General features: G+C 38.1%; 1 protein-coding gene across 4 annotated transcripts; it reads left to right on the top strand.

The window, feature by feature from the left end:
* The first annotated feature begins 1442 nt into the window (after window positions 1-1442).
* STX2 (syntaxin 2) lies at window positions 1443-15480 on the top strand. Of its 4 annotated transcripts, none has more exons than XM_048964637.1 (11): window positions 1443-1779; window positions 6020-6091; window positions 6475-6574; window positions 7149-7223; window positions 8564-8637; window positions 8834-8942; window positions 11038-11111; window positions 11222-11359; window positions 12546-12656; window positions 13268-13316; window positions 14779-15480. In XM_048964637.1, the coding sequence occupies exons 1-11, from the start codon at window positions 1750-1752 to the stop codon at window positions 14868-14870; spliced, it is 924 nt and encodes a 307-aa protein (XP_048820594.1). In that variant the 5' UTR covers window positions 1443-1749; the 3' UTR covers window positions 14871-15480. The 4 variants fall into 4 exon arrangements, 3 of the variants coding, with proteins under 3 accessions (XP_048820594.1, XP_048820592.1, XP_048820593.1); XM_048964635.1 differs by having other exon boundaries at window positions 1448-1779; window positions 13268-13395; XR_007380406.1 differs by lacking the exon at window positions 13268-13316 and adding an exon at window positions 13840-13951 and having other exon boundaries at window positions 1449-1779.
* The last annotated feature ends 2740 nt before the right edge of the window (window positions 15481-18220 follow it).

Below are 18220 nucleotides of genomic sequence, written 5' to 3'. Positions count from 1 at the left end.
TATAAATAGGAGCCCACAAAGCCAAGTTAATGGAGTTTGGCAGTTTTTAATATAAAAACTTCCAGGGAATAAAAAAATCAATCTCTAACTTTGTTTGCAGAATGCTCAGTGTCCTTCACAAGCTTCTCAGAGTAAGAAATTTTTTAAGTTAACAATCTTCTCTTTCAAACATGAGCAGTAATACTATTTGATACTTTAACTTGGAATAAGTAAAATCAATGGCTAAAAGTCCTTTACCACAAGTCTTGAGCTCCCATCAAATATTTGCAAATTCTTATAAATTATTGCATGGGATCCAGGTGTTATCATCATGCAAAAGTCAGTGTTCAGTTCAGAGGATGTACAAAACACCTGCTCCTGATAGCTTCATTCAGGAAAGGCAACAGAATGCTTCCAAAGTGTTCATCAGCAGTGTTAGATCACTATCTAAGAGATTAGCCAGCTATCACTAGATGATCAGTGGAATAATTACCTTTAAAACACTTCTACGTGACATTCCCCATATCTTGATTTGGGTCAGCCATGAACAAACTCAGCATCTCGCTGAGGCAGACAAGTGTGCAAGGTAAAAGGCAGACCCTTCAGTAAGGGTGTGAAGGTGCCCACGAGGAATGGTGCAAAAGGATACAGTCACAGAGCTGAATGGTATCTTCACTTACTGACTGCCTTATTAGCAGGAAACAAAATCAGTCTGTAAACTGTGACAAGGACAACATGTGGACATATCTCTCAGGTCAAGCCGTGATTGTGGAAGCATCTCTGGAATAGGAGCTCCAGCAGGAGCCAAGGTCTACGCTGATATTCAAGGCAACACCAGAAACTGCACTGAAAGGTTTGAAGGGAGGTTAGTGACTTTCAGCGCGGCAGGCAAAATGGATCACACGCTAGTAATAGCAGTTTACGGTGCTGTCATGAAGTTTACATTTGCAGTCTAACACTAGAATAAAATTCTTTACTGCTTTGGGGGTCCTATCACTGCAAGGCAATGCTTTTCAACGCCTTGTAGCTGAAGAGTTACAAAAAGTGGGTGCTCCATCTTCTGCTGCAGGAGAGTGTGCTTCTCCTTTCCACTCAGAAACGGGTCGCTCAGCTGCCGGGCGGTGAGCAGCAGCCCGTGCGCTGCTGGGACTAACCGTGATTTTGAGAAGCCTATCCACGTCGAACACCAGAGAAAAATTAAATGAAATGCAACGACATGGCAACGTTTTACAACTCTCTCCCTCGCGACAGTCACGGTTTCTTGAGGGTATATATTCGGCAGCACTGCCGCCTCGAGAGCGGAACCTCCCTGCGGGTCACTGCAGTACGGTACAGCCGCGCGCGCCCCTGCACACGCACGTACGCTTTCCCGCCCATTCTCCCCACGCCATAACCCCGCCCCCTCCGCTCGCGCAGCCGCAGATCCCTTCCCGCCCAGCATCGCCCGCCCGTCGCGTCAGAGCCAAGGCGGGCTTCCCGGTGCGGCGGGCGCCGCCGGGGGCTCGTAGGCCGCATGCGCGAGGCCTCGTAGCGTCACTCCGGGGCACTGGGGGCGGGTGCGCGCTGCGCCGCGGGCTCCGGTTCGTCGAGACGTCGTGTGGGGAGGGGTCGCAGCCGCCGCCCCACGCACCGCGGAAGGAGGGCGGGGCCCGAGCGCTGGGCCCGGCCTGAGCGGGGCGGCGGCGGCTACGGCGGCTGCTGCGAGCGGGCGGCGAAGGGCGAGCGGACCCGCGGGCGCGGCACTCGGCGAGGAGCTGAGGCGCCGCGGGGATGAAGGACCGGCTGGCTGACCTAGCAGAGGTGAGGGCGGCAGGGGCCAACATGGCCGCGGGGCGTAACGGTCGGAGAGGGGTGCGCGGCCCGGGCCGCCGCAGCGGCGCCACAGGCGTGTCCTCGGGCGGGAAATGCGCGGGCTGCGGGGCTCCGGCCGCGCCGGGCGCGTTTTGCTGCCCTGCGGTGCGGGACGGGAGACGTGTAACCGGCAGTGCGTCGGTCCAGCTCTCCGCAGGGTTTATTTTGCCCGTGTTGACAAAATGGAAGCATGGCGTGTTTATCCGTTCCCTTCCTTCCCTTCGTTTTTGTTCTGGAAACGACGTTCTGGGAAAGAAAATGGGGTAGTTAGAGGGAGGTGCGGCGATGCCTGTCATCAACAGGATGTGGCCTGGTATAAATGAAAATTTTCCTGCATGGCTTTTCACTTTTTTTTTTTTTTTTTTTTTTTTCTAATCTGAGAATAAATAGAAATGGTGAACGCCAGTGTATGTTGTAAATGCTCTCCCTTTTTGGTTAAGTGTGGTATTTCTTTTAGAGGAAATAGAAACTAAAGTTTGCACGTTGTTAGAAGTGGTAATGCCTTTCTTGAGCTCTCTTTTTGAAGAGGAGAAAAATGTTACCTGTCAGTGCTTGTGGTTTATTAAGGTATAACATTGTAGCTTTTTGATATTGTTGTTAATACATTGTATTTGGTACTAAAATAGTGTTAAAATACTTGCTGGAGAAAGAAATTGCTTGCCTGTAACAGTTACTATAGCCTTCAGGTAATACTGCATCCCCTTTGCAACTAGAGGAAATCATGCTTTCTATAGAAGGTGGGAACCTTAGTGTTGTGCTGAACCTGTTGGCTGCCTGGTACACCTTGACTGTCAGCAAAGGAGCAATGTCGGTGCTCTGAAAGAATCTCTTGAAACACGTGTGGTTTGAGTGGGGGAAGTCTGGTGTCTACAGATTTCATGACACCTGGAGCAACACCTCTGCAGTAGGAAATTCTCTAATAAGTATTTAAGGAGGCTTAGAAGACTTCAACTTTAATGTGGGACCTACGGAGATCAAGTCCAGTTTCCTGACCTCTTCAGTTTTAACCAAAAGTTAAAGCATTGAGAGCATTATCCAAATGTTACCTGAAGACGTGGGATGTCAAACCACCATGCCAGGTTGTCTGTTCTAGTTTCTAACCACCTTTGTGGTGAGTAACTTCCTAGTGCCTGATCCAAACCTCCCAGGTGCAGTTCTGTGCTGTTCTTGTGTAAACTGACATCAGTTCTATGAGAAAAGAGCCCAGCACTGCCTCTGCTTCCCCTCCTCGGTAAGCAAGTTATAGGGAGCTAGGGCATCAACTTAGTTATAGGGAGCAAGGGCATCAACTTAGTCTCCTTTTTCTCCAGATTAGATAAACCAAATGATTTGAGAGTGCATAAAAACGCATTAAGTAGTATTTTTTACGAGTTAAAGGTTGCTTGTTTAACAAAGGTAATGAGTTACCTGGGACAGGCAACCATAAAGATTTACAGTGTCCTGAACATTGCTTCCTTATATGCTGTTCAGTTCTATGAATAACGTGGGAGTGCGTGTGTAAAGCTATGATGTGCAGGGGCTGCTGTGAATCTGGTATTTGTGACTCTCAGACATGTTTCTATCCCAAATAACTTCAGACAGCACAGTTTATTTAGCCTGTAAGTTCTCCGTGCAATTTTTAAAGGTATTGTAAGTTGTGCATGGACAGCAGCTAAGCACCTGCTGCATTCTCAGAGTGGAGGTAGATGGGGTGTGGTGGTGCTGTACTTCAGGAGCTGATTTCACTGCAGTGTTCTGCTCCAGTGTGTCAGCTGGTTGGCTCTGACTCACTGGGGTGGTGATGGTCAGTTCTTTTTGTAGCCTGACACAGGAAGACAGCTCATGATCTGCAGTGAGAATGACTTTGAATTGAATTCAGGGGCAAGTAAAAGTCATTTTTAAACCAAAAATCTGTTCTATTTCAAAATTTAGTAATTAATTTGGTAAGGGTTTTTGAACTAGCCTTACTTCTGCCATTATGGAAGGCATGCATAATGTCAGAAGTTGAATAAAGCATCCCATCTCAGCTGGGAGCCGAGAGAAATATTTGCCCAAGTATCTGGATTCTGTCATTTAACCCCACCTTTGAAGAAACTTGATATGTTTTGTATGTCTAAATGTTAGAGGTGTATGGCCCAGATTCTCAATCCCAAGGTCAAGATTAGAGCTGCCAACAGACCATTAGCTTGCCGTTGGCATCAACATGAGACTTTTTTTAATCAGTTCTTTTTGTAATAGTACTTATTCTATAGAGATAAGGCTTAGGAATATGTTTCTGCTAAATTTCATCTTGGATGGACTGTGCTTGTCAAAAGAACATGTCACTTCAGTTGAAGAGTTAGTGAATAAGCTGTGTCTTAGGTATATGATGATTTAAGAACATAAAGAACAGAGGGTGACAAGTCATCAGGTGTCCTTCAAGCGCTGATGTTCAAAGTAGACAGTACATAAATCTTTCAGCAAATTGTAGAGAGCCAATTTATCTGTCATTCACGTCACTGCAACCAAACGTGAAGCGAAGTACATGTGGGACAGACTGCAGGCTGCCTGATGGTGCAGCTCAGCTTCGTTGCAGCTGCACTTGTACAGACAGGACTTGGGAGAAAGACTTCATACCTTTTGTTTGATGAAGATTGGCTCAGATGTTTAGTGTTTCAGTAAGATGTGACCACAGAAAAAGCTAACGTTTAATCTCTTAACTGATACTATTTTCTTTTTTTGTTTGTTTCATTATCTAAATAAGTTCCTTATAAATAATTAGGAAACATTTTTTATTCATTAAATGTATGCAGAAGGTGTTCTTTACATAAATGGTGGAAACAGACATCTTTTAAAATGTAGCTCATTGTTGCCTGATGGCTGGTGGCTTTTCAGCACCACAGTCTTTGATATGAGCAAAAGGTAAGTGACTTCTTTTGGGCATAGACTATCATTCATTTTTTTAAGCAAGGTTAATTTGTTGCAGCCCCTAAGGATGAATTCTTTAATATTGTCGTAAGGATCATCTTCCCACGAGTAAACCAGAATTGATCATGGAGTGGTCAAGGAGAGCAATAACATCTCAAGTCTTTTATTTCAGCTGGGACACTGGGCTCCTATGAGCATGAAAAGCAGCTGATTTCTGACAAAAATGTTATTGTACAACTTAATGGACTCCTTGGCAAAGTGTAAATGAAAAATTTACTTAAAATTTGGAGTACCCCTGGTAGATTTTATGCTCAAAGTATCATTGAATGTAACTTAATTAGACAATAACAAAGTTTTGACATCAGTTGATTGTGAAAATCCTTTAATATTACCTATCTTGTAATTAGTTTTTGTAAGGTGATAATCCCTTGTCTGTGGAACAATACAGTGATCTTGTTCTAATTGGATTCGGTGCAGTTCAAGCAGTCTGTGCACTACAGAGGGAACTAGAGAGCATGAAGCTGGAACTCCTTACTTCTGTCATGCATGGCTCTCTTCCCTTGACCAAATTTGAATCTATTTATATCAAGAAGCACTTGTGCTGAGCTGACTCATCGTTGAGGGAAGTGCCACTCAGGGAATGCACTGGGCTGAGCGCTCTGGAAACCTGCAGGAGCCATCACTGGGAGCTGCTGCTTGGCTGGCTCCCGTTCCTAGTGTTTATCCATTATGTAATGCATGAATGTTTAGTGTAACATAACTATCTCTAAATTGGTGTTGAGTGGCACCTTTGAAAGCACCCAGGGGTGAAAGTAGTAAATAGTTGTTGATAGCTCTTTGTTCTAGCTTCCAGTGTTTGAATCATTGCATCACGTGTCAGAAGGTCATCAATGCGGCTCTGTGGATATCACAGAGAAACTGTGGAAACTGGATATGATTTGTTGGTTCATGTGGGATTCACTGTGGAAATATCTTTACCAAGTGAGAGAATCTATATATATTTATTTGCAAAACTATATTTTAATACTTTTTATGACAGGGAATGAAAACTGCAAGAGCTTACAGACTGGTTCTGTCTCAGAGTTGTTTACAGAGGAAGATGTACTTTAGCTTCCTAGTTTTATAGTGGTCAGGTGACTTTCGTTGACCTCTGCTTATTTGTTTCTATATTGCAGTCCTCAGAAGAGGAACAGCTCCTAACTTATCAGACTGCTGGCAAAAACGTATATGCAGAAGCAAAAAAGAAACCTTAGTGGTGTCAAAATAGTATCCTGAGCTTTCGTATTTTTGTTACCTTTTACAGTGTAAAGGAAATGAAGATGGAGAGACTGTTGTTGTTGAAAAAGACCATTTTATGGATGACTTTTTCCAACAGGTAAGATTTTGCATACCTTTCTGCTACACATGACTTAAAATTTTCTTTGTTTATTAATTTCTGTTATTTCTGTAAGGTTCTGTTTTAATAAATAGTGGAGGCTCTGGACTGTGATTTCCTGTGTGCCACGCAGCCCCCTCCTCAGTGTTTTCCTGGATTCTTTTCCATGGTGCATGAAAGTATGAATGTGGATTTTATTGTTTTGAATGTAAAGCTGTTTAAATGTCCACGGGGAGTGATTGCAGTCTGAAGTTTGTCAGATATTTACTACTGTTGTGATTGAATACTTCAAGATTTTTAGTACCAAAGATGTATTACAAAGACCCAACAACTTGACATGTGATTGTTCTAATGCTTTCAGTGACATATTTCTCTTCTTCTAGGTTGAGGAAATTAGAAATAACATAGCAAAAATAGCACAGAATGTGGAAGAAGTGAAAAAACAGCACAGCATTATCTTGTCAGCACCAAATCCTGAAGGGAGTGAGTATCACTTCTTCTAGATTTCAAGGATGTGTGACCAGATAGCTGAAATAAATTTGATTTCAATCCATCAGAGTAGAACTCAGCATTTGTTCTCAACACCTCGTAGTCCAAGGCATGCCTGTGCTTTAGGCAGGTTTTAGTGAGCTGGAAAGAAAAGATGCAGAGGTATTTTTGTGGAGTAGTTTTTTGGGGACCTGATTCTTATGTTATGAACTTCTGTTTTTAATTTTTTTTCCTCTACATCTTCCTTATTTGTGCACAGATGTGTGTGTATTCTTCTGAGTGATTTCTGCTGATTGCTTTTTTTGCTTTAAGTCATAGAATCAATGATTGTCTGGTTAATGAAGCATTCGTCTGAATCCTTAAAATCCATGGTCCTTGCTAACTCATCTGGTAGAGCACAATTTTAAGCACAAATGCAATAATGCATGTGTAGTGTGTAGGAACATGACATTGCTTGTGATGACATTGCTAGTCATAGGCATTGTCTAAAGACTACTTGAATGTTTTTTGAGAAGAAAACTTTCTGATACGTTATCAATCATCAATAGTTCTGGACTTTTTTTTTAAGGAACAAAGGAGGAACTTGAAGAATTAAATGAGGAAATAAAGAAGATTGCTAATAAAATTCGAGCTAGGTTAAAAGGTAAGTTGTGGGGAGAAGTACTGCCGTCACTTGTAACACATTCAGGATGCTAGCAGTAGCAGTGTTACAGATGTAATGCATTGCAGCTGAATTTGTAACCTTTAACTCTGTTCTGTTTCGGTATGTTGGCTGATCCCCAGATCTTAAAAAAAAAAAAAAAAAAAAAAAAAAAAAAAAAGTAAGAAAATAATTAACTGTTTTAATCATTGAGCCCTGAATATAACGTTTCAGCTTTTTGCATGTGTTGATACAGATTTGGGTCTTGCATGGTTTTGAGTTCCATAACTCAACATATTTAATTACTGTTGGTATTGGAGGAGAGAACTGCAATGAACCATGACAAGGGCTTCTGTCTCCATACATTTTATGTGCTGCTTTTTTTTGTATACATACCATCAGGACCTTACTCTGTCTCTCTCACTGTTGTTGTGCTTCCTCCTCGTTGCTTAATATCTTGCTCCATGATGTCAACATTATACTGGAACCCTGATAGTGTGTTTTTGCAATACCTGTGTTTTCTTATTATTTAACCTTCTGAAAATAAAAAAAAAAAAACTTCCCCATTCTTGCCTAGTGATGTGCAGCTTATGTCACAGTAGTTATTCTCTACTTCATCCTTCTTTAACACGCTTCATAGCTGATAAATACCAGGTCTCAGCACAGCCTGCCTACTCAGGCAAAGAGCTTGTTTGCAGAAATAACCTAGAAAGTACAAAGTAATTTCTCTGTGTAAAAATTTATTTTGTGACTGAAATGTTGTTTTGGGAGTAGTTCAGCTGCAAAGAGGCAGACCGTGTGACAAATAAGAAACTGCTCTATAGCATCTTGTATTTGAAATTTCTTTAGGCCGAGTAATTTTATTGTGAGTTTCCCCATAGGTGTTCCTTTACCTCTTCAGCATAAGTTTTGAAGTATATTGATTCTTTGAATATTACTAGATTGCAATTACTGTATACTTTTGTTCTCTAAACAGTTAGATATGGTGTTTATCACTTAAAATGTAAAAGCAACTATTTTGTTAGATGTTTTTGAGCTGTCCACAGAGTAAGCAGATACTAGTGTGACTCTACAAAAGGTATTGACGTAATTACTGTTTTAAAAAAATAAGTTACTTAAAATAGATATAAATTTCACTTCCTTTCCCCCTCCTCACCACCACCACATGCATACAGAAAATGTGCATGCAAGAAAAGTTAAGCATGTTCATGTGGTGCTTGTATATGAAAAAAGTAAAAACGTGTAGTGTTTACAAAACAACTTTGAGCTGCACTGTGGAATTCACACTATCTCATTACTGTATTTGCTCTGCTGATTCACACTATTTTTGTATTTTCTCTTAGCTATTGAACAAAGCTTTGATCAGGGTGAAAATGCGAATCGAACATCAGTGGATCTCAGAATAAGAAAAACTCAGGTATGATAACAACAAATTTAAAGAAAATGAAAGGATGTTACTTAATCAGAGAATAAGTTTCACTTTCCTGTTTCAGAACTCCACGTTCTGTTTGATTGAAATTTCGATACCACTTTTGATTGTTGTACAGTCATATTTGCTCTATTAAGAAAGAAAATAAACCTTTTTGCACATTTTTAAATCCTGAAAAAAACAGCACTCTGTATTAGCTCACAAGTTTGTGGAGGTCATGACGGAATACAACGAGACCCAAACTCTTTTTCGAGAGCGCAGCAAAGGTCGGATACAGAGGCAATTAGAGATAAGTAAGTGACCTCAATATGCTTTTTTAAGATAAAATAAAAATAAATATTGTATTGTTATACCTCCCTTTTTTCTTATTACTTAGAGGTGGTACTGAAGACCATGCACCTTGGCTTCTTGAAGCATGTGAAAGGGAGAGGAAAAGAAACATTTCTGTTACAGAATATTAAATAAAAATCCTTTATTTCTTAAATTTTCAGTCTTGTAAAGGAAACATTTAGGTTGCATGCAAAAGCTGTGTTTTCAAGATAATGAATGTATTCTATAGTGACTGTTATGAAAAGTCATTCAAAAACATGATAATCAGGAAGTCATCCTTTTCATGTTGTGCTGTTTGTGTCAGTAAGAATCTGTTTGGTTTTTTTTTTTTTTTTTTGAAAACTCATCTGCAGTAAAATCAGTAGTACTGTTAGACATACTGTAATCATCTGTTGAATGATTCGCCCTCTTATTTCATTAGTGATAATTGATTCCTAAAGGCCCCTAACTTGGACCTACAGCATCTATTTCAGAATATATCCAAAGCACCCATAACACCTTGTAGCTGAAGTTAGACTTGTGAATATTTCCCATAAAAGCAAATACATATTTAATGAAAAATGCAAACAGAAAAGTTAGCAAATTGTAAGACTTCACTTCTGCTTCTCCTTTCTTTTTCTTTAGACTTGCATACTGAGTATGATTTAATTTAGCATTTCAGTGTAATTTTTTCGTCAAATTAAATCCTTTGCTCGTGTTTCTGAGGGAAGGAACCCTAATATCTCAGTGTCTTTTAAGTTAATGTCATAATGAACTAATTTGCTCCTTTAGCTTTTCTTCAGCCCTAAAATTTTTAAGGGAGGATTTGCCAATATTCTTGGGTATAAATGTAATTAGCATTAAAACTGTAATTTTCATCTGTTAAGATGAAGTTGAACTAATACAAATCTGTAATCTTCCTATGTAAAAAGTTGAATATCTGTATGTATGCACAATAGAAATAACTTGAATATGCAGTGTAACTCAAGACAGTTGCATCCATCTTACCACTGCAATGGCTAACAAGCAGTAGTGAACAGCGTAAGTTGTTAGGTGAAATATGAAAACTGAAAATGAGGGTAGTCTCTAGGTAGTAATCTTCTCTACATGGGATTTGAATGTAACCTTGGGTTAGCTGCTGGAGTCTGCTTTCTGTGAAGATTCTATCCCTTGCCACAGTGGCTGGTGGGAGGGAGGAAGCAAATCAGGTGTCAGTGCGACTTGGTTGCGTAGGTAAATACTGAATCTTATGTAAATACTCTGAGTTCTTCCTTGTGCAGAACACCCAGCTGGATTCAAATGTATGTTGTAAACATTTCTGATCAAATTCTTCAATTTGACCAAAAAAACATCAGGAATTCTTCACCCTACTTTTGAATCTAGTACATTTATCTGGCTACTACTTGATATTTTCTGTTTTTTAAATGTAAGGTAGTATGTAGGTCACTGCATAAAGTAATGCCTTTCATTTATTTCTGTGGAAACTATGACAGATACAAAGAGTGCAACAACACTATTTGATAGAGCAAATTCTCAGTTACAAAGCACTATTTTCCTGCATAGTTACCACTATTAGCTGTGCATTTTTTTTGCTAGCTTTGAACAGGAGCCTGAATGTAGCTCTTGTAAATATCTGCTCTAGTGGAGGTAACCCACTGTTGCCACTGCTGAAACTCACCATACACTGCCTCTCTGTTCATCCGTGAATGTCAGTGTGTGCAGTTCTTTCTGCACAGATGAATTCAGCGACACACCTTTGCTCCATTTGCATTCCCTGTCAGATGCCTTCTTGTCAGGCTGCCACTCTGCTGACATTTGTCATGTGGCAATAAAGGCATAAAGGAATATTGGCAAAAAGGTTCAGCTTCTCCTGCCACCGACATCTGCCTCTGACATCATGGGCCTATATAATAAACAGGAAGCATTACTTTTGGATTGGCCCTGATACCCAGTAATGGCTAAGTATTGCTTTTTTTATCTTAAAAAATTGCAATACAAGAATTTTCTCTTGTTATCCTTCTGCAAAATTGTATTCATTAATATGTGATGTTATATGAAGTACTGTTATATTTATTCTAGCTGGAAAGACCACCACTGATGAGGAACTGGAGGAAATGTTAGAGAGTGGTAATCCTTCAATTTTCACTTCTGACGTATGTATTTCTGGTCCAGTCACGTCAATAATCTGTTCTGTTTGTTCTGCTATTTAGAAGTATGTGTCAATGCTTAAGTGCTTATGTCTGTATCTTTTGCTCTACCAAAGATTATATCAGACTCCCAAATAACTAGGCAAGCTCTGAATGAAATTGAGTCACGGCACAAGGATATTATGAAACTGGAGTCCAGTATACGGGAGCTACACGAAATGTTTATGGACATGGCTATGTTTGTTGAGACTCAGGTAAATGAACCAATTAAAATACATTTACTGAAGTTAGATTTTTTTTGTCTTCGTCTTTAGAAATGTGTGGAAGTAATGCAGATCTGTTTCTTAGTGTTTTTGGGCCACAGTTAGAATATATGAAAGTTCATCACTAGGATTTGTGTTTTGTTTTGAACAAACGTACAGTTGAGATGTACTGATAGTGTGTGTTTTGGATAACTAAGCCTAGAATTTCTTCGAATTTCTCACTGATATGGTGACTTGTAAGAATTAAACATAGCAAGGATTTTTACAACTCGCGTGTAATACAAAGGCATGATTGTTACAATAAGCACAAATATAAAGGGATCAGTTGAAAAGTAATTCTGTTTGTCTCTCATTCATGTTCTTTAACTTGAGGTGTGTGTAAACTTGTTACTTGCGAAAATTGCATATTTGTATACATATTAGCTAACTGTAGTATTTTGAACTTCTGTTCTTAGAGGTTTTTTATTTCTGCTCGAAAGTGAGAGGAATAATGCTCAGGAGAAAAACTTTCCTGAAGAGGACCTTTTTCTAAATTGAGTTTTGTTTTTAAGTCCTGTGTTGCTTTAATATTAAATACATAGGCATGGAAAACTGTTAGTAGTGTCCTAATGAGCTAGAACTAAACAAAAAATCACTTGTGCATCATTCTTTAATGCTTTGCTGTTTAATGCTGCTGATTTTTTTCTTCTGATGGACAGAAATGCAGGTAATAGATTTACTGTTACTTTTCACAATCCTCCATTTCATTTCTAAATTTCATTCATCATAATTAATTTGAATTTATGTGTTGATGTTGTAAACACTTAGATAACCATTAGACTTTGTATCAAAATAGTCAATCTCTCTCCCCGCTTCAAAGCACCATCAGGAATGTGTGACTTTTTGGTATGTCAGTTTTAGACTGGACATCTGAAAACATATCTTTGAATGCAAGGTATGTTTTACCAGTCAACAGAAATACACCTCCCTTGCCCATGACCATCACTTCTTTGCTTAGACCTTTGAGCCCTTGCTTCTCATTCCCTTTTTTTCATTGCATATCAAAGCACAAAATGTGTCTGCCACTAATGTAAAATATTGTGATTAAATGATGTTGTTATCCTGTAGCCTTTTTTCTCAGATTCATGGAACAGGGATCCTGGATGTCAGTAATAAACTTTTTTGTTCAACATTTAAGGGTGAAATGATCAACAACATAGAAAAGAATGTGATGAGTGCAACAGATTATGTGGAACATGCTAAAGAAGAGACAAAGAAGGCGGTTAAATATCAAAGTAAAGCACGAAGGGTATGTGGTCTTCTTGTGATTGTCCTAGTCAGCAAGTTAACATTGTGTGCTGTTAAGCAGCCTTCAATTTTAGTTGAACTTTTTTGTCTGATTCAGGTAGAATTAATGGATGTACTGTACTTATTTTAAATATTTGGTATTTAAAATTAGATAGAAAACATTGGGTTATAGCGTTTTTGTTATAAATCAGTACATGGCAGAGGGAGATTTACCAAAGGATTTTGCGAACCAAAACAAAAACAGTGTGTTGAGTTTGTTAGATAGCTTTAATACTAAAACTTGGTGTTACTAACAGAGAAAGGAACTTCCTTTTATTCTTATGCCTGTTTTATTAACTATAGTTAAACGCCAGAAGAACCCACTTGTGTACTTGTGAGCTGTGTTTTTTTTCTTTTTGATCACTACATCAGTGTTAATCACAGCAACTTACATGTAAACACTGTTTAAAAATGTTTTTTTCTTATACCAGAAGTTTAGAAAAAATTTTAGCCAATTCAAGAATGTTATGAGCTTTAAAAATGAATGGGGATCTGAAAACTGACTTTTAAAAATTGAAAATAAATACAAGTTTTAATGTGCATGATATTAAAATAATACCTTGTTTTTGACAGAAAATGTGGATTATTATCATTGTGTCATTGGTGTTGATCGTCGTAATTGGTCTAATTATTGGTTTGTCTGTTGGTATTCGGTGATGCTTGGGTAACTTCAGCATGCATGACTTCCTGCCAGTGTGGCAGTAAGTAACTAATCAACTACTGTTTTGTTCTGGTAACTTCTTTGGTGTACTACTAACTCTTAATATGCTTTCTGTTACTTCTGGAGAGGGGAGCAAACTTGACACTAATCGGTGACTACTTCTCACTCTCTGCATGCTGTAAAAGTTCCATGCATGTAGATGCTGAAAACTGACATCTAGTGGTGAATTGCTAAATTTACAGATTGCAGTCGTATTCCTGATGATCTGTAAACACAAAATGAAATGAGGAGGGGAAAAAAAAATCCCGCAACTTATTGTCTCAATCCTTTGAATTTGTAATATATTTCAAGTTCACATCAACAGATTACATTAAGATACAGATTACAATTGGAACTTTGTCAGGTGTGGTCTTCTCTGGTTTTAAACAGAGCTTGCATTGAAGTAGGTGTCTGCAGCCATAAAGCTGGCTATTTTGTGTTGCAGAACATCCTAAAATGAAGCTCTTGTATTAATAGTAGACCAAATGAAACCAGATGCCAATGTACTTGTAAGAGAAAATCTGCAGAGATTCAAACCTGAATTTGAGGATGTAAATGTGAGAATTCTTTCAATCTTCGTACTTTTGCTATGCTAATCTACTTATCATAATAACATCTAGCCAGGCTAAGGAGATGGTAGTGATTAACTCAGAGTCCAGCAGAAACTCAACTTTCTCTCTCTGGGGTCTTCAAAATGTTTATGAAGGACCATGGGGGAGTGTGTTCATTTCAGACAGCTGGTCAGGAATTCCACTGTCTGTACTAACACCATTTTGGTATGCAAGTTTTTCAGACTTAACACTAGTTTGGAGTTTCTTCTCACCTCTGGTTTATATGCAGATAACAGGCTTTACTGTACTGTTGCTGACAGAACAACATGATCTAACGTCACACCTCTATGCATATTCATACAACCTGTTAATTTTTGTGCAGCGCTTCTGAGCTGCTAACTGTACAGTATTCTTAGTGATGGTTTGTTCAGTTCCCCTGAGTGCACCTGCAAAAGTTTGAACAGGCTACAAATATTTATCCAAGGTGGGCAGCTCTAGGCAGTGTTAGTATATTTGACTTTGATAAGTAGCTGTTTGTTGTTGTGGTTGTTATTATATGTAATACTTACGGAAGTTGCATATGGGTAATAATTATTCTCAAAATAAAAATACAGAATTCTTACACTCCTTAGCTATTAACTGTGATTGTGTGTTAGGAAAGAATGACTGACAACAGGAAATCATGGCAGTAAGTTTTATTCAAAAAGAAAATCTAAGCTTGAAATAGATACCGGTGTTATCAATTTGCTGTGGGTATGCAGGTATTTAAGTTGTTCTGTATCTGACTGGATGCTTCAATCTAAACTTCTTTTTTTTTTTTTTTTTTTTTCCAGAAATTGATATTCATAATTATATGTGTAACTGTACTACTTCTGATACTTGGAATTATCCTAGCAACAACACTATCATAGCAAGCGTATTCTAAAAGCTACACACTTCCAGAAGCTCCAAAAGATATCTTCAGTAAAACCAAACTTTTTTTGATAGAAGATGCCTTACACAGATATGTGATGATGACCTATCATTAATGGCTAAAATGAAAACAGTCACTCCTAATGTTTACTTATAAATGAAGATTGGAATGTACCAGGTTATGTATATTTTTGTCATAAGCTATACATTTACAGTAAGACTGAAACTTGCTTTTAATCGTTTTGAACTAAAGCAACTTGGATGCTTTCGTATTTCAGTGTTACAAACAGTTTCAATAGGGAGTTAAGATACTTGAGTTTTGACTGTTTGAATTTTTTTATTCCTATTGCCACTATAATTCTAATCACAATTTTTATAACCTTGCCCGTGCTGCTTCTAAGTTAGTACTTCTGTGAATATATTTTTAACTGTAGCTATGCCTCTAAATATATTTATTCATCTTAACCTGTCTAAGCTTATTACTTAAAGGTTATTTCTGGCAAGTGAGAAAATATTTTATCCTGAAACATCACTTTAGATATTTACTGGTCTGCCTCTTACATTACACTTCGAAAAGCAAAGATTTAAAAAAAAAAAAAAAACTTAGCAGTTTTTTTCCTATACGACTATGGCTTACTGCTTTAAATATTTCCTTGTCTTTATATTAGAAAATGTTTTCTGGTAGAAGTAATACAGAAACAAAGCACACAATTTGATCTTCATCAGGTAATTTTACAAATGGTCTTTGTGCAAAATAACAGTTCAGCCTCATTGCTTGCAGGAATGATAGAAATCATACTTGCTTCAATAAAGCCAAGTCAAGATTTGATTTTCAGAAGCTTGCTAGTGTTGTGGTGTGAATAGAGCAGACGGGAAGAATAAACACTCAGAAAACTTAAAAACATAATATAAACTAAGACACTGATTTGTTACAAAATGTCTGTACTATGTAACGTATATGAAGTGTTTTAGTGTATATGCATCTGTGTTGTAATACTAGCTTGCAATACTTGAAAGCATGAAAGACTTCAAATGTAACCAAATAACTGCATTTAATGTTAAAGGTTATTTTTGTATTTTGCGTGTAAAATATTTGTAACTTGAATTTTTGATTTCTCATTGTTTAGGATACCCATGTAGATATGTAGATATATTTACACTGTAAGAGAAATAGAGGAAATTATAACATGTGACTTTTAAACGCGATTTGAAACAGTGCTTGGTCAGTGTTTCCAAATATTAAACTATAACATTATTTGCAATAACTCAGATTAGAATCCTTGAACTGAAGTTTTATGGGAAGTGTCTGAGATCAGTTATTCGCTAAAATGTAATGCAGTCTTTTTGTACTTCATTAAATTCAACCAAGTTTACAATATATTATGTATGTATGAATATCCCTGCTTTGTCCGATTATACTGTGAATATGCTGGAGCTATTCAGATGTCAAACATTAAAAACTTAAAATTCTCTTTTGCAAGCCAGCCATAAAGAAATTGAAGAAATTAACTTCATTAATGAACTTATTTTTTTTTGCTTTGACATCCAGAACACTCACCAATGGTTGTGGGGAAGTTTACGTGCAAAGTAAGGAAAGATTGGTTGCGTGTTTAATCATTCTAGGTAATATATTTTCAATTCTATGGTTTTCTAGATTTTTAAAAATATTAATTATTTATACAAAGTACATTGGGAAGGGAGATCAATTTCATTCAACAGCTGGTTATCTAAAATAGTGCCCCAAATCCAGTCATGTCAATTCTTTCTTTTTTAATTAATGATGCAGTACTTCGCCCACTAAGAACAGAAATTAGAATGTAGCACTCCATGCCTTTTTATTTTCTTTTGTTATATAGCTGCCTCTGTTTTAAAACAACTTGTTTTTCACATAAACCTCTTCATTCTGTTAATATGGTGAAGAACATCTCTAGCCTATGCACGAATAAATTTATCTAAGCAAGTATCTTGTGGCTATTTTTATATTCATGATGTTATTGTGACCTTTGTGAATATTTCCAGTAAGTGTTTGAATAAGGCTGGTGTGCTTTTGCATACCAGCACACACATCAAACAACTGCTGTGTCTTATTCATTTACAGTATTCTCATGTAGCTTGATTAAATATTAAACCTGAAAAATAGAGTAATCGTATAAAGGTACTCATGTATTTTCAAAAAGATCCTTATAGAAGTGCATCTTCACTGTACTGAATTGAAATGATGACCTTGCTTGCCTACCCTAGCTTCTCAGTTAGTAAATAATTGAAACATTGGAATAGATTCAGAGTGTGTGTACAAGTGTGCTGGTTATCCACCAGTATCTTTTCAGTCACAGTCTGAAAGTGCTTGTCAGTGTTTCCAAATATTTAAAATTTAGATTGCAGATTACCACTCTAATAGCTTTTTGCTGACAGGGCATTGAATGGAGTTATCTGAGAGGTGATGTATACCCATTCTTTCTCCTCCAGCTGTGTGCAGTACTACTACCTCTCACCTGCCTGCTTGTCTCCAGCAGCAGTGTTGAGCAGGACCGAGCACTCTGCTTGGAGCTGACAGCTGCAGCCATGTCTTGGGAGGAACAGCTGCCACCTGCACTGGGGCTCGTCTTCCAGTGCCTTTTCAACCTCCTACTTGCATGTGTCACATACTGAGGTGGGAGCCTTTCTATGGTCAGTGCCATGGCAAAAGCAATACAATCCTCAGTGTAATATTATTTGAGAGGACAGAGTGGTTGTGCTCATTTTGTGGCTTGGGAGCTTTTCCAGAGAATTTTTAAGAAAGCGTGCCTATGGCTTCATTAATTTAATTTGATACAATGCAGTCTTCACATAGAAGTAAATTTTCTTAGCTTCTTTAGCAACCTCACACCAGTGGAGATGTGCATTGGGAGTAAATACCCAAGTACTTAGGCATTGGGAATTGATGAATTTGTCTGACTGTAAGATAATTGACCAGGTATATTTGACTTAGGTGGGAAAAAAAGCCACAAATACAGAAAGAAACAGCCAGCTGAACTTAGAGTAGGTTGTAAGAGAGAGCCCTCAGTGTTGTTTTTCTTTATTTCCTATTTCAAATTTAACCCAATGTTAAATTGATTTGATACGTTCATGTGGTTTGGTAAGTGACTACAAATAACCAGGCGTGCTTCTGACTGCAGTCAGTGGGTCAGCCTTTGCACCTGTGAATCTGCTCAGTCTCTTCTGTCACGTACAGTAGCTGTCTCAGTGGCACAGTGTCACTATTTTAGTTACCTCTGTCTAACGTGTGAAGTCCTTCCAGACGCACAGTGGTGGTTGTGCAGCATTTACAAATCAGCTTTTTGGAATAAAAGGCTATTTTATAAGCACTTATAACTAGGTTTTGGT

The sequence above is a fragment of the Lagopus muta genome, chromosome 17, assembly GCF_023343835.1.
Source record: "Lagopus muta isolate bLagMut1 chromosome 17, bLagMut1 primary, whole genome shotgun sequence".
NCBI classification, from domain to species: Eukaryota; Metazoa; Chordata; class Aves; order Galliformes; family Phasianidae; genus Lagopus; species Lagopus muta.
Note: the sequence above shows the minus strand (reverse complement) of the source record. Positions and strands in the feature narration are given on the sequence as shown.